This window comes from Cyclopterus lumpus, chromosome 25 (genome assembly GCF_009769545.1).
Source record: "Cyclopterus lumpus isolate fCycLum1 chromosome 25, fCycLum1.pri, whole genome shotgun sequence".
Classification (NCBI taxonomy): Eukaryota; Metazoa; Chordata; class Actinopteri; order Perciformes; family Cyclopteridae; genus Cyclopterus; species Cyclopterus lumpus.
Genome location: NC_046990.1, coordinates 3,819,459 through 3,834,798, shown reverse-complemented (window position 1 = coordinate 3,834,798; position 15,340 = coordinate 3,819,459). Strand labels below are relative to the sequence as shown.

The following is a 15,340-nucleotide window of genomic DNA, read 5'->3' as shown; positions in this document are numbered from 1 at the left end:
GTCTCCTGACATAATATAATATGAAGATGGATGTCAGATTCAAAGGTGACTAATCATCAATCCTCATCAATCCCACTGATCGGCTACAATATCTTTATTAATCTTTACAACCCAGACTTCTTAATGTGTTATGGTCATGGTTTATTTAGGTCTGTATATAACCTTTCGATGCGGTGCGTACTTTTTTTAAATTCCCCGTTATCACACTTTGATGTGGTGTGTTTGGTGAGGGGCGGGGCCGGCCGGTGTGGGGTGGTGGGGGCGGTGCAGAGGAGAGGGGATGCTGAGGAGGGAAAACAATAGGAGGAACAACAGGTTGCGGATGTTTGAATTCGGACAATCTGGAAGAAAAGTCACGAGAGAATCCGAAGGAGAGCATATGAAAGGTAGGAGGCTGTTTCTCCATCTGAGCAGACTTTACTCAAAGAACAGATCAATATATTTATTCATGTGGATATGAAGGCATCGTTAAAGTAACACCGCCTGCCGTGGTTTCCGTTCACTTCAACTCGATAACAACGTGGACATTAAAAAAGACGCAGCGAAGCGTTGAAATGTAGTTTGAGGATTTAAAGGAACGATATGAAGTAAACAACTTTTCATTCCATATATATATAATAACTCGCACCGCCATGCAAAGCCAAGGGATCCGCAGTAGTTCATTAACCAATCAGCATCAATGAAGTGTAAAATAGCCCACGGTCCAGCAGCTGCGTGTCTCGGTGTGAACCGGGATCGTGGAGCATCGCAGAGGAACAGATCGACCTGTTACTCGGATATGTGAAGAATTTTGGCTCTTTTTCTTTTTTCTTTTTAAAGATCAATACCAAATGCATCGCTCATCAACTCCCACCAGTCATCGCTGTGTCTCTGCCTTTAATTCAACCTGCATTTCTTATTTTGAAAAATGAACAAGATGACTTGCAGTGTAATTACCTTCGAATGTGTATGCAATTTAAATGTAGATATTAGATGTGACTGTGGAGAATATGTCACGTGTCAAACAATAACTGTGTAGTTTTCAACCAGTGCCAGACAAACTGACTCTCAACCAGAAAACCACCATGTCAATCATTTGCTAAACATTACTGTTACAGTTGTTAATGGTGCATGTGCCCCATAGACTTTAGGTGTGCATTTAAAGTATTTCTGCATCTGCTGCTCTTAAATTGAATTAAAATAATGATGCACCGCATGTCATATAGGCGCCCAATTAAAATACTGTGATGTGACGCGTGAATAAGTAAAGATAAAAGAGGAAGAAGATGCCACTGTGATTTCTGTTCATGGTCTAACGCCTACGCTTAAAAGATTATGATACAAATGTAATATGTAAATCTGTAATCCTTACATGATGATGTATCAATCTAGTGATGGTCAATGTGCAGACAGTGCAATTCATTAGAAATCAAGCCATGTTCTATATCATTTTTAGATGACCACTACGGCTGCTGTTGGCCCGCTGGCCGTAGTTTGGCCATGCGCCAGTTTAGAGACTTGAACTGGTTGTATCTACACATGATGAGCAGTATGGTGTATGCTGTGGAGCAGAAAGGGGTGTGTGACGCGTACGGTGACGTCACATAGGGCACCAGGTGGCAGGAAGGCTTCAATATCTACCATCGGCCGCCTCTCAAACAGGCCGAGCCCTCTGACTGCCCGTCCAGACCGTGGTGGTTTAACGGGCGCTTATGGAAGATCAACTCCTTTCAAAGTCAGCTGTCGTCTCATTGGTCGGATGCTCATATCGACCACGTCGCGATTTTGATTGAATTTCGGTGGATTGTGCCGCACAAAGAAAACTGTGACAGTCTTAACTTTTGGGGCAGTTCAGTGTGACGTCATCTGGTGATGCACTGCGTTGGCCAATGTAATAACTGCAAGAGCTTATTGCTTGTAGAGTACTTAATATGTTATTCCACTGTAACCAGGATGTGTGGGAGCATTTTTTTTAGCCCAAAGTGCAGGATTTTCCTAAATAACAATGTATAGAAGTATAGAACCACTTGTGTGTGTGGTGCTGTCTCTGCAGAGACCCTGGACTTTCTTCCTGCGTTCGGGACGTTTCGGGGGCGTCAGCCTCGATAAAAACACAGAGACCAGGTGCCAGATCATAAGCCTGCATCCAAGAAGAAGCAGGAGCTGGGGGTATGACTGTCTGAGCCTAAAACAATCAGGCCTTGTGAATCGCACATTGCTTAATTTCTCCACTGTTGTTGTTGTTATTCACAGAAATGCAAAACCTCTGTCCGAATCCGTAAAAATTTGCAGAAGGACGAAGATCAATTTGGATGTTGTTTCTTTGAACGCATGCACGTTGTATCATGACTGATTATTAGATACATTCAAGTCAACTTTTACACTTATTACACCCGGAACTCGTGACCTAACTGGAGTAAATTGCTGCCTTAGAAGTAGAGATCAAAGATCTGGACTGTGTCAAATGCACTTGAATGTTTTTGGGCTGAAGGAAAGTCTGCAAGTGTCTTCATTAGTGCTTTTGATTAAGTGATGAGTTAAACTGTCAGCCAGAAAAACACCACACATTTTCAGCATGCATCAAATGTCATGATATTAATTGAATACCTTTGGGCACGAGATGGATGGATATGTCTCATTGCTTTGTGCCTCTTTAGAATAATGTATTCATAACAATCCATATATTTTTTGGTTAAAATCCCGTCTCTGATTTTGTGTGATTCCAGTTCGCACCAAAGAACATCAAGAGTCTTTCTTCTTTTCTCTCCTTCGCCGCTGCCCCTCCTTCCCTTTCTTTATTGCAGCAGGTGGTGATGAGCGGTTAGGCCTAATTACAGCTTTATAACACAATGTTGGGTGTGCGGAGGAGCTGCAGTGGGCACAGGGGCTCTGTTTTCATCCAGCACCTGATTGGATGCTCACATTGTGGGGATGTCTGATCTTCTGTTTGGAGAGAAGGGATTCATCTTTTATACTGTATAGGTTCGGGAGCCAACCGTGCTTTTAATAACTCTTTATCAACCAGACTGTAAACAAAAAAGCAACTCAATGTCATGAATTAGTCCTGGACCATACCCTACATGTCCAGGAAAATGAGGAGTGTCGTTGCAGGATTATTCATTTGCAACATACGTACAAAGAGGCCATTGAACACGGCCAAGTCAACTCTTCCTTGTAGGAGGAATCTGTTTTTACTGCATCTGGATAACTTAAGTCAGACTTCAAAACCAGAAGTTTGTTTTATTCTGAAAATGTTGTTGAACTAACAAGGGAATGGATCTCGCAGATATCCAGTTTCAAGAGATCTCTGAAAACAAACAAGAGCTTTAAAATCTGAAAATATCAGATTAGCAGCTCTTCAAACATAAATGTAAGAGCTTTTTGTTGCTCAAAGTGAACGAAGATGGATCGAGATGGGCAGTTTCAGGTCTGCTGTTATATGTTACTGGCTCCCAGCTATCTAACTAACTGGCTTGCCTGGTGGTAACTGGTTGGTTGTCAGGAGAACCAGCTCCTAGCCGACAATGATTGGCACTGTCACCCTGCAGCTACGAGAGCGCTAAATAGTGTTTGTTTTCATTTCAAGGAAGTAATAGCTGAGTCACAAATAACTTTGTGATCCCAAGTAATATTTATTCATCCCAATAAGTAAAATCACAAGGGAAGATGAGATTGATTATATTCAAATGTAATGTGGTGCATTGAATATAAAATATTTTTGTTAATCACAGGAAGAATTTATAAATGAATACTGTACTTTTTCTCTCTGAGTCTGAGCTTGAAAATCGGGATCTTTGTTGTAGGTTGAATGCATAAATCCGTGGTAATGAAATCCCTCTCATTGGGAATGCTGCATTCAAGTGCAGCATGCATGGTGCCACCATATGGGAAAACAAATCTATAGGCCTTCAAATGGAAAATGGAATTTGGACGCAGGTACACCTGATCAACAGTTCAAACGTTGTTTCGTGTTTTTTGATATGCACACTCACAAAGCAGCAGCGAGTGGATTCTCCTTCTGAAATAAAGGACGTCTAAATGAACTATTTTTATGTAGATGAGAACCTTGTCTGTCTGGCAGCTCATCTCTGGTCGATTCTGTTGTCAGTAATTATAAATAATCATGGTGTCACTCTGCTCTCCAGGTGCCAAAACCACCTGATGCAGCCTAATCTGGTCACCTGGGACTGGGACTGAACACACACACACACAGACACACACACACAGACACACATACACACACATGGACGTACAGACACCCAACATGGCGTCAGACCCGCCCATACGGACAAAGCAGCAGGAGCTGCAAAGGACAGCAAATCAGGTCACGGATGAGGTGAGGAAGAGATATTATTATCTGGAAGCCCTCCCTCCGCTATAAGTAATTGCTTTATTGAATATTGAGAACATCGTTTTACAAGATGGATTTCCCCATTTAGAATAATTAAATAATAATAATAATAATTGTAATAATAATTGTTCAGCTCCTCTAGCCCTGAGCCAATCCCATGCCCACTCCCCAGTGACATCATACTGAAGATAACTTTATTGAGAAGACTATTTTCATGATGAAATAATCTGTCAATTAGTCAATTTAGTATTCAAAATGTCAGGAAATCATTTTTAAAAAGTGTTCCCTGCAGAGCCTGAGGTGACGTTCCCAAATATTTTGAAATCCCAGTTATACATTTTACGACAAAAAAGGGAGAAAAGCAGCAAATCCTTGAATCGGGAGGGTTTTTCTTTAGTATTTCAACTTAAATACGTATTGATTATTGATTATAAAAGTTGTTGTCCATTCATTTTTTTGTCCACTAACTAATTGGTTATTCATAATTGTTCCCATTTAAACCAACATAGTCAATAAATCAGGGTTAGGTTTCGGGCGTGGCTACCTTTTGATTTTTGATTGTCCGTGTTTTCTTCTTAGAAGCCATGACCCTTTTACAGATTGTTTTCAATCCATGAGAGTTATTGGGAACATGGTGTTGCCTCTGAGTGTCTTACTCACTCTGTCCTTTAGAGCTACTGAGCTGAGTCGCTGTGGAGTCTCACTTTCTATATCCACGCCCAGACCAAAGGTCCAAAATAATCAAGGTGACAAGAAGAGGGACAGAAACTTTACATTTACTTTAATAAATCTAAAAATACAGTACACACAGGAGATGGGATCAGTGTTGCTGATGTCTCACCACCTGTTCACTGCTCTGTCTGAGGGGAGTGTCCCTGCAAGGACACCTGGCTCACCTGGTTGCCATAGAAACAACTGGTCTCCCAGTGCCACCGTCTGCAGGGGAGACATTAGGCATGGATGAGCTCATTTACTCAGTGTGGGGCGTGGCTAAACAGTGACACACGACACACCCCACAGGGTTTAAAGGTTACTGTAGGTCAAAGCCATTTGTCACCTCGTCATCCCCTCGGTGGGGAAGAACCCGGGGATTAATATGATATTTACACAATACAAACACGCACGCACACACACACACACACACGCACACAGCAAGGGGTGGAAAGACAGCGGAGGAGTGTTCCATGTGTGAGAGTACAGTACATTAAACCTCCTGTGTGTTGACTTTCTTAAGGTTTAGGTCAAAGTAGCAGTTGATATAATGCCTATATTCAATTCAATTCAGTTTATTTTGTATAGCCCAATATCACAAATTACAAATTTGCCTCAGAATCTGTACACATACGACATCTCTGTCCCAGGACCTCACATCGGATCAGGAAAAACTCCCCAAAAATAACCTTTCACAGGGAAAAAAAGGGAAGAAACCTTCAGGAGAGCAACAGAGGAGGATCCCTCTCCCCGGATGGACAGAAGTAATAGATGTCATGTGTACAGAATGAACAGCATTTACAAAGTTACATAAACACATTACATGAATATGACAATGTATGAATGGAACAGAAGGAGGTAGAGAGGAGGGGGGGCGGGGCGCATCAGCAGGGCCAACGCGGGAGGCCGGCTCACCAGGCATCAGACACCGCTATGAGACGTGAAGTCACAACGACTCCGGGGAGGAAACAGAGTTATTAAGGTGCAATGGAGAGATGTAAATTCATCCATAAGGAGAGAGAGAAGAGGAGATAGGTGCTCAGTGTATCCTAAAACATCCCCCAGCAGCCTATAAGCCTATAGCAGCATATCAAGGGGCTTGACCAGGGCAAACCTGATTCAGCCCTAACTATAAGCACTATCAAACAGGAAAGTCTTAAGTCTATTCTTGAATGAGGTGACTGTGTCTGCCTCCCGGACTGAAAGTGGAAGCTGGTTCCATAAAAGAGGAGCTTGATAACTGAAGGCTCTGGCTCCCATCCTACTTTTTAGGACTCTATAAACCACAAGTAGCCCTGCATTTAGTGAGCGCAGCTCTCTAGTGGGGCAATATGGTACTACAAGCTCCTTAAGATATGATGGTGCATCACCAATCAAGGCTTTGTAGGTGAAGAGAATAATTTTAAATGTGATTCTTGATTTTACAGGGAGCCAGTGCAGAGCAGCTAATACAGGAGTAATGTGATCTCTTTTCTTAGTTTTTGTGAGTACACGAGCTGCAGCATTCTGGATTAACTGGAGGGACTTAAGAGACTTATTAGAGCAGCCTGATAATAAGGAGTTGCAGTAATCTACTCTGTAAGTAACAAACGCGTGAACCAGCTTTTCTGCATCTTTTTGGGACAAGATGTGCCTGATTTTTGAAATGTTACGTAGATGAAAAATTGCAGTCCTTGAGATTTGCTTAACGTGGGAATTAAAGGACAAGTCTCGGTCAAAGATAACATCGAGATTCTTTACAGTGGTGTTGGATGCCAGGGCAATGCCATCTACAGAAACCACATCACCAGATAATTGATCTCTGAGGTGTTCAGGGCCCAGTAAAATAACTTCAGTTTTGTCTGAGTTTAACATCAGGAAGTTGCAGGTCATCCATGTTTTTATGTCTTTAAGACATTCTTGAATTTTAGCGAGCTGGTTGGTCTCCTCTGGTTTGATCGATAGATATAATTGAATATCATCTGCATAGCAATGAAAGTTTATGGCGTGTTTCCTGATAATGTTGCCCAAAGGAAGCATATATAAGTTAAATAAAATTGGTCCAAGCACAGAACCTTGTGGAACTCCGTGATTAACGTTGGTGGTCATTGAAACTTCATCGTTTACAAATACAAATTGAGATCGATCTGATAAATAGGATTTAAACCAACTTAGTGCGGTACCTGAAATGCCAATCGACTGATCCAGTCTCTGTAATAGGATGTCATGATCAATGGTGTTGAACGCAGCACTAAGGTCTAATAATACCAGTACAGAGATGAGTCCTTTATCTGATGCAATTAGGAGGTCATTTGTAATTTTCACCAGTGCTGTCTCTGTGCTGTGGTGTTTTCTAAATCCTGACTGAAACTCCTCAAATAAACTATTCTGATGTAGAAAGTCACACAACTGATTTGTGACACTTTCTCAAGGATCTTAGAGAGGAAGGGAAGGTTAGAGATTGGTCTGTAATTAGCCAACACCTCTGGATTAAGAGTGGGCTTTTTCAGGAAAGGTTTAATTACAGCTAATTTGAAGGAATGTGGTACATGGCCTGTTAGCAAAGACACATTAACAATATCCAACAGAGAGGTGCAAATTAAAGGCAACATGTCTTTAAGCAGCCTCGTTGGGATGGGGTCTAAGAGACAGGTAGACAGTTTAGAAGTAGAAACCGTTGAAGACAATTGGTCTAGGTTAATGGGAGAAAAGCCATCCAAATATACACCAGGGCATACAGCCGTTTTCAAGGCCACTCCTCTTGATGACAGATCGGCAGTAGTTAAGAGATCATCAATCTTGCCTCTAATAGTTAAAATCTTTTCTTTGAAGAAGTTCATGAAGTCATTACTACTGAGGTCTATAGGAATACACGGCTCCACAGAGCTGTGACTCTGTCAGCCTGGCTACAGTGCTAAAGAGAAACCTGGGGTTGTTCTTATTTTTCTCTATTACTGATGAGTAATAGGCTGCTCTGGCATTACGGAGAGCCTTTTTATATGTTTTAAGGCTGTCTCGCCAAACTAAGCGTGATTCTTCCAGATTGGTGGAACGCCATATGCTTTCGAGCTTTCGTGAAGTTTGCTTTAGGTCTGAGGGTTATACCAGGGAGCAAACCTCCTTTGCCTCACTGTCTTTTTCTTCAGTGGGGCGATTGAGTCTAGTGTCTTTCTGGTGTAGAAACTTTTGACTGAAGGTGTACACTCCGGGAGTATGAACTCAAAAGTTATGAGGTAATGGTCTGACAGAAGAGGCTTCTGTGGGAAGACCTCCAAATGCTCAATGTCAATGCCATATGCAAGAACAAGATCGAGGGTGTGGCCAAAGCAGTGAGTGGGTTTCTGTACTCTCTGACAGAAGCCAATATATTCATCCATCCATCCATTTTCAATACCGCTTATCCTCATTAGGGTCGCGGGGGCGCTGGAGCCTATCCCAGCTGACATAGGGCGAAGGCAGGGGACACCCTGGACAGGCCGCCAGTCCATCAAGGGCCCAATATATTCAACCATTATACAAACATATATGTATATATATAATAATAACCTCAGTTAAAATTGGTTTTCACATAAGCAAAAGTTTGATAGATAAACCTGTTGAGTTAATTTACCAACTGAATATCCATTTAATTTTTCCAACTTCATTTTTTTATACAAGCTGAATTATATGCTTGCCCGTAGACAAATATCCCATGTTTGACTGTATATTGAGTTTACTGTATGTTGAAGCATCCATTTTGTGTGTCTTTCAGTCCCTGGAGAGCACAAGGCGGATGATGCAGCTGGTTGAGGAGGTACACACACACACACATTTATCTTTATATATGTACAGTAAATACATAACTAGCAAGAGTATGTTAGCGGCGTCATCTTTACACAAGTCTTCTGTGTTTCCACTGTTGTTTGCACAAGAGGAAACACCCAGAGAAGTCTTTAGACAATCTGGGATGTGATTGACTTTAAACTGCTGGAAAGCAATTTTGGTCTTCCACACGTGTAAAACGAGATGACAGCAGGAAAGATGACATCATGGTCAGACGTACATGTATATCTGTATACCCAAATACCTTTAAAAAGAATGACCTTACTGCTATTCATGTTGTCTGTCATCCAGATAGTCCCTTTAAACTTGCTGCAGATAGACAGTTTATAACATTGATGAGGGTGTTTTTAAAACGTCTGACTGGTGTTGCATTCCAGGTCACCTGAACGTCTGAGACAGACGGCATCACAACACGGCAATCGTATATATATTAACGATCTGCAAGTGTCTGCGAGCTGATTTTCACAGGGTTGAAACCTGTGGCTGCCTGGAAGAGGAGAAATCCTGGACCATAACAGCTCGATAGTAACGTACATTCTGTATTCGTGTGGTTTCATGTGCTCCTTTCTGCAGAGTAAAGATGCTGGGATCAGAGCTGTGGTTATGCTGGATGAACAAGGAGGTAATCAGTTCTGTTTGTTCCCTCTTTAAATGATCCTTTGATGAGCCATGTTCACTGTGTTCTCAAAGCTCTGTTTCCCATGGAAGACGGAGGAGAGTTTTGCTCCGATATTTCGGTGCTGCTTCAAAATTATGAGGCCATTAATACTCTCATCTCTGCAAGCTTGATTGTGTTACAATAGTTCTGTGGCCCAAGAACTTCAAAGTTGTTCACACGCGCATTTCAGTTCCGGTTTAACAAGGATCAACATGGGTTGTTATTGCGCTGTAATGTCATACAATATTGATTCATTATTGCCGGACGGACAAGTTAGCTTCTCAACCTTTTTCCAGTCAGTCCAACAAATGATTCACGAGACCTTTTATTTAGTTCACATGTTGTATAAAAACCTGTGAACATCTCAAATGTGAGCTTTGGCACTGTCAGCATGGTCTAAAACATGTCGGTCTGAACGTGCCCCTGACCAATCAGGCAAGTCGGTTGAAACCATCGACAGCATACTGTCTCCACTGTTGTTACGACCATTAAACCCAGTGTCGTACAACTCCCGTTCCTCACAGAGCAGCTGGAGCGTATTGAGGAAGGCATGGACTCCATCAACAGGGACATGAGAGAGGCTGAGAAGAATCTGACAGACATGGCCCAGTGCTGTGGTCTGTGTATCTGGCCAATCAGGAAGTAGGTCTTGGTTTCCTGGAACCACACCTCTACCCAACTGGTGGCCTAACAAAAGGATCACAGTGGTGCCCAGTTCCATTAAATTAGCTTGATTAGTTTTTTTATTTGGAATTTTGTTCCACAATGAAAAAAAATATTTATGCCTCCATCCATCCATCAATCTATCCATCCATCCATCCATCGATTCATCAATCAATCCATCCATCCATTCATCAATCAATATCCATGCATCCATTCATCAATCCATCCATCTATTCATCCACCCATGCATCCAACCATGCATGCATCTATTCATCCATCAATCCATGCATCCATCCATTCTATCCATCCATTCATCAATTAATCCATCCATGCATCCAACCATGCATACATCCATGCATTCATCAATCAATCCATCCATCCATGCATCCAACCGTGCATCCATCCATTCATCCATCCATCCACCTATCCAAGCCATCTTTTGTCAAAATGTTGTGCTCAGTTATTTCTGCATGACGTCTTTAGACTTTTCTATATCCCATAATTACCCCTCGAGGGAGGTTTAAGGAAGTAGTGACACGTGAGAAGAGGACAGTGAAACTTGTTGCTCAGTAATTAAAATCAAACTTTGGGCATATATGAATAGAATAAATAATAACTAAATAATACGTCTATAAATACATAGACATGCTTATTAAATACAAGCACTAACTTACTATTGCAACAAACTATGCAAAATTGGTTCATTATTTCATAAACAATCTATCTAAATATTATGTATCCCCTGCTTTTCAAGTTATAAAACACGATGGAACTGGGCACTAAGGTCAGGTGTGCAAACAGCCCTCTGCCCCGCGTGTGACCTTATTTATGATTTGTCTGGATTTATTTGTTTTTTAGTTTGGGGCGTCTCGTTTTTTTAGTTTTACTTCAGCTGCTGGGCTGTCAGGAAATAGTTTGTGATTTTTATTTTGCCGCTCCCCTCCGCCCCTCTCTCCTTCTCTTTTCGCTTACCTCCCGACACCTCTTCCACTTTCTTCTCCTCTCCTCTCACACCCCGCCCCCTTCCACCTCCTTCCACTCTCCCACTCCTCCTCCGTGTCTACCTTTGTCCTGCCTTTTCCTCCTCTCCTCCTGCCCACCCCTCTCCCCTCATAGAGCAGTTGGAGCGTATAGAGGAGGGCTTGGATCAGATCAACTCTGATATGAAAGAGGCAGAGAAAAACCTGACTGACCTGGGCAAATGCTGTGGCCTCTGCTCCTGTGATAAGTAGGTGGTGTCACATTTTCCCAGCACACCTTTTATTCCTGCTCTCGCTTTCTTTTGTTGCCCGCGTGCTTTGTTGCTGTATTGATTTTCAGCTGTTTGGGTATCATCTTACAACATGTTTGTTTCTGTACAAACGGACCACATGGTGTACCCACACTGGAGAGGTTCCACGCATGCATTACCTGACAGACACCTTTTCCACTGAAGCTTGTAATGATTGAAACAATAAAGTCCGTACTGCAGCTGTAACACAAGTATGGGTGCAGTGTGGTTCTTGTGCATCAAGTGAGTGACACAAAGACATTAACTATCTCTCTCTCTCTCTCTCTCAGGCTGAAGGCCTTTGAGGAGAGCGGGGCGTACAAGGCAGTCTGGGGCGGAGGATCCGGTCAGGACGGCGTTGTGTCCAATCAGCCGCCGTCGTCTCGAGTCCTCGATGAGAGGGAGCAAATGATCATGAGCGGAGGACACATACGGAGGTAGAGAGAGAGAGAGAGAGAGAGAGCATTTAATGAACTGTTATTGTAGGTCGCTTGTCAGTTGTGTTAGGAGAGGCAGCTGTGTAATGTAATGTAATACCACCGGTCATCAGTCATACAGGCAGCTGCCAAACACAGGTCATAATCACACACACACACACACACACACACACACACACACACACACACACACACACACACACACACACACACACACACACACACACACACACACACACACACACACTCTTTACTCTGCTCTATCTCAGGGTGACTAATGATGCCCGGGAGGATGAGATGGAGGAGAACCTGGCTCATGTCGGCAGCATCATCGGGAATCTGAAGAGCATGGCCCTGGACATGGGCAACGAGATCGACACGCAGAACGTCCAGATCGAACGCATCCAGGGAAAGGTACTGCTGCCACATTAACCGCACTGAGCTGGTTTCACAAAGTGTCACCAAACATCACAGTTGGGCCACAAATAAATAAGCCAAGCAGAATTGGTACGTATTAGCAGAATTATTTTCACTTCACATCTTAAATGATCAACCAGGGGAACATGTCCCTTTGCAGACAGAAGTTCTGAAACAAATATATAACCCAATCAGATGAGAATCAGCACCGAGACAATGAGTCTTAATAAACTGAATTAGAAAACATCAAAAATAGTCATGCTTGCCTGTGCAGGCTTGCAGCTTAACGCAGAGATAGACAATATTCACTTTCACATTCAATTAAATATATATATTTATAATACCTTTCACCAATTTACGGTCTCCATATCGCCTAACCTGCATATATCACTGACTACAAAGTTACTACCAATTTGGTAAATCTGACGGAACAGGTCACCAAATACCATTAAAGGGAGGTTTGTTGTATCTTAGTTTCTTAGTGGTGTTCCTTATGTATGTCTAAAATGTCTAAACATTCAAATGTTGGTCTAAGTACTGTGTTAACGTGAAAGTGTTCCCAAGCCCCTCTAAAAAGATTGCCTGACTACATTTATATATATATATAATACATATATATATATATAAGTATAAATGTAGTCAGGTGACGTGGTGGGAAAATCATATTATATATCCCTTTCTGACTACATAAACATACATGTAGTCTGAAAGGGCTGTTTTACTTCAACCTTCGAGGTTCTCCATATTATGTGATTCGGAGCAATGCAGGATCTGTATTTAATATTCTGAACATAATAAAGCAGAATAAATAAAGCAATCAAGGACTACTCCTACCGACCGGGGGAGCCAGAGGGGGCCCCCTTAACCACCAGCGTTGCCTCTCACTGAGCCACTGCAGGGTGTCAAGTTACTCAAATATATTTGACCAAATAATGGTACAAAGACAATACAAACATCAAACAGGAAAGGGTTTGAAACTAAGCTCCTGCCTGATCCTGCAGACCGCAATCAAGGACCACTCCTACCGACCGGGGGAACACATTTCCTCACTACACTCGTCCCTCTCCAGGCGGAGAGGACTCGCCCTCTAGTTAGCATGACAGCATCATTAGTCCCTGACTACTCGGGTGCTGCTTCTCTCACGTACAGGATGCCCTCCTCCAAGTCTGAAAACCTTTTCTGGTGGTGAACCAAAGCCGTGATCTTGCTCTCTTTGGATCCACAAGATGGACAGAATCTGTTGTTTTACCCCACAGACCTCAGTACTATGGCCGACATACAACCAAAGTGAAAGAAATGACCCTGTTAATTTATCTCCAAACGTCACACAGTTGACAGTGACTCAGCTCTGGCGTTTACATTATTCATAACCTGATTACATTACTTTGCCACTGCTTTTCACTAAGTGAGTGGGAACCACTCTGGAAAACCCAGACACGAACACTGTTGGACTCTCCCTTTAGATGCCCCCACGGGCCTTCTTCATGTCCACATCAGCAACCTCAGGCCCTGATGTGCTTCTCTGTTTCAGTTTTCACGTAACACTACATATACTGAAAAGAGACTCTCCTGTTTTAGTGGGCTTGCTTCAGGAGATGCATACAAATCGTAAAAAAATAATTCTTCGTAATACTTTTTTTCTATTTTGATGCTTATATTTTACAATATTTTACCATTGTTTTATTTTCCTATTTTTCCTCTCTTGCACAGCCTGCTTTGGGAAGAGCGCATTTGACAAGTCGATGCAATAAAGCCAACCTGAACTTTGAGAGAAAGAGCTCTAGTGGTTACGTCACTCGCTTTCTCATTCACATTTCCTGTTTTTTTCTCTTTCTCTCTTCTCTGCAGGCCATTCTCAACGTGTCCCGCATCGACGCCGCCAACCAGAAAGCCAACAACCTCATCAAACGATAGAGGGCGCGCTATTTTATTTCACTCTTTTTCTACCAATTCACCCGACTTGAAATTAGCTTCCTTCTCTGCATGCTTTGCCAAAGCGTTGCTGCCATCATGCTCTACTCTAGGTGTTTTTTTTTGTTTTCTTTCGTCTCGTGTGACGTTATTGCTGTGGTATTCCTACCGGGACTGATTCTCAGTAGTGAGGTGTATCTCGTGTTTCTATTTACTCTCATCGTGATAAGGAGTCTGATACTGATACGACATCATTCTTTTACGTGTCACAGGATTATTATAACTCTATTCAGGGGAAGCTTTAATGGTGCCTGTAGGGGAAACTAGGTCACTGCAACGGCACCATCACCACCGGCAGCAGCAGAGAGCAGAAGTCAAAGTCAAATCGAGAACTGATACCACAACGGGTGAACATGTGGGAAACAACCCTGCGAAGAGCGGCTCTGCCATGCGTCTTAACTTCCACCAGGCAGATAATCACCATGTGTGCAGAATATATGTCCAAATTTCCAGAAATAAAAAAAAGAACCCCCTCCCCCTTCTGTTTAGTCACTTCCTCTTCCCCCACCCCCTCTTTCTATTCTGAAACGCTCCATCGAGGGTGAAACACGTGCGTGATGGCGCCCTCGGCAGGCGCTGCCGGGTATTGCCCAGAGGAAAGAAACACGCATTTGCCCCCAGAGGAAGATCTCTGGCGACACCAAGCGGACGAACGCGGAACCTGCTACTCTCTCTGGGCCTCTCCATCTTCTTCCTGCTCCATGCGCGATTTAAAATGGTGGTGAAATGACGATGAATTGGTGTCGTCTTTCTAATCTGGTTCCAACCCGTGAAAGGGAATCCAAGCTCATCGGGGCTTTTGCTTCTGCAACCACCAAAACCTTGTGTAAATCACAGCGTGCCCTCAAAGTGAAACGCTACTGTTTTGTGTTTGTTGTGTGCGTGCGTGTGTGTGCGTGTGTGTTTCATTAAAACCAATTCCACGGTTTCACATTGTTTCATGAGCTGCTATGGAAGTGTCGTTCAGTAACATCCGGTCTTGACCTACATTGTGGTGTGGTTGCGTGGCCTAAACCTGGGATTAAGATACTAATGCTCAATTATGTGGTTATTATTAATATATTAGTACAATCAAGTTGACC

General features: G+C 42.7%; 1 protein-coding gene across 1 annotated transcript; it reads left to right on the top strand.

Moving 5' to 3' along the window:
- Window positions 1-291: 291 nt before the first annotated feature.
- On the top strand, window positions 292-14,366 carry zgc:101731 (SNARE_SNAP25N and SNARE_SNAP23C domain-containing protein). Its single transcript, XM_034528825.1, has 8 exons — window positions 292-386; window positions 4,125-4,315; window positions 8,772-8,813; window positions 9,416-9,464; window positions 10,025-10,142; window positions 11,724-11,870; window positions 12,140-12,284; window positions 14,136-14,366. The coding sequence occupies exons 2-8, from the start codon at window positions 4,223-4,225 to the stop codon at window positions 14,199-14,201; spliced, it is 660 nt and encodes a 219-aa protein (XP_034384716.1). The 5' UTR covers window positions 292-386; window positions 4,125-4,222; the 3' UTR covers window positions 14,202-14,366.
- Window positions 14,367-15,340: the final 974 nt, after the last annotated feature.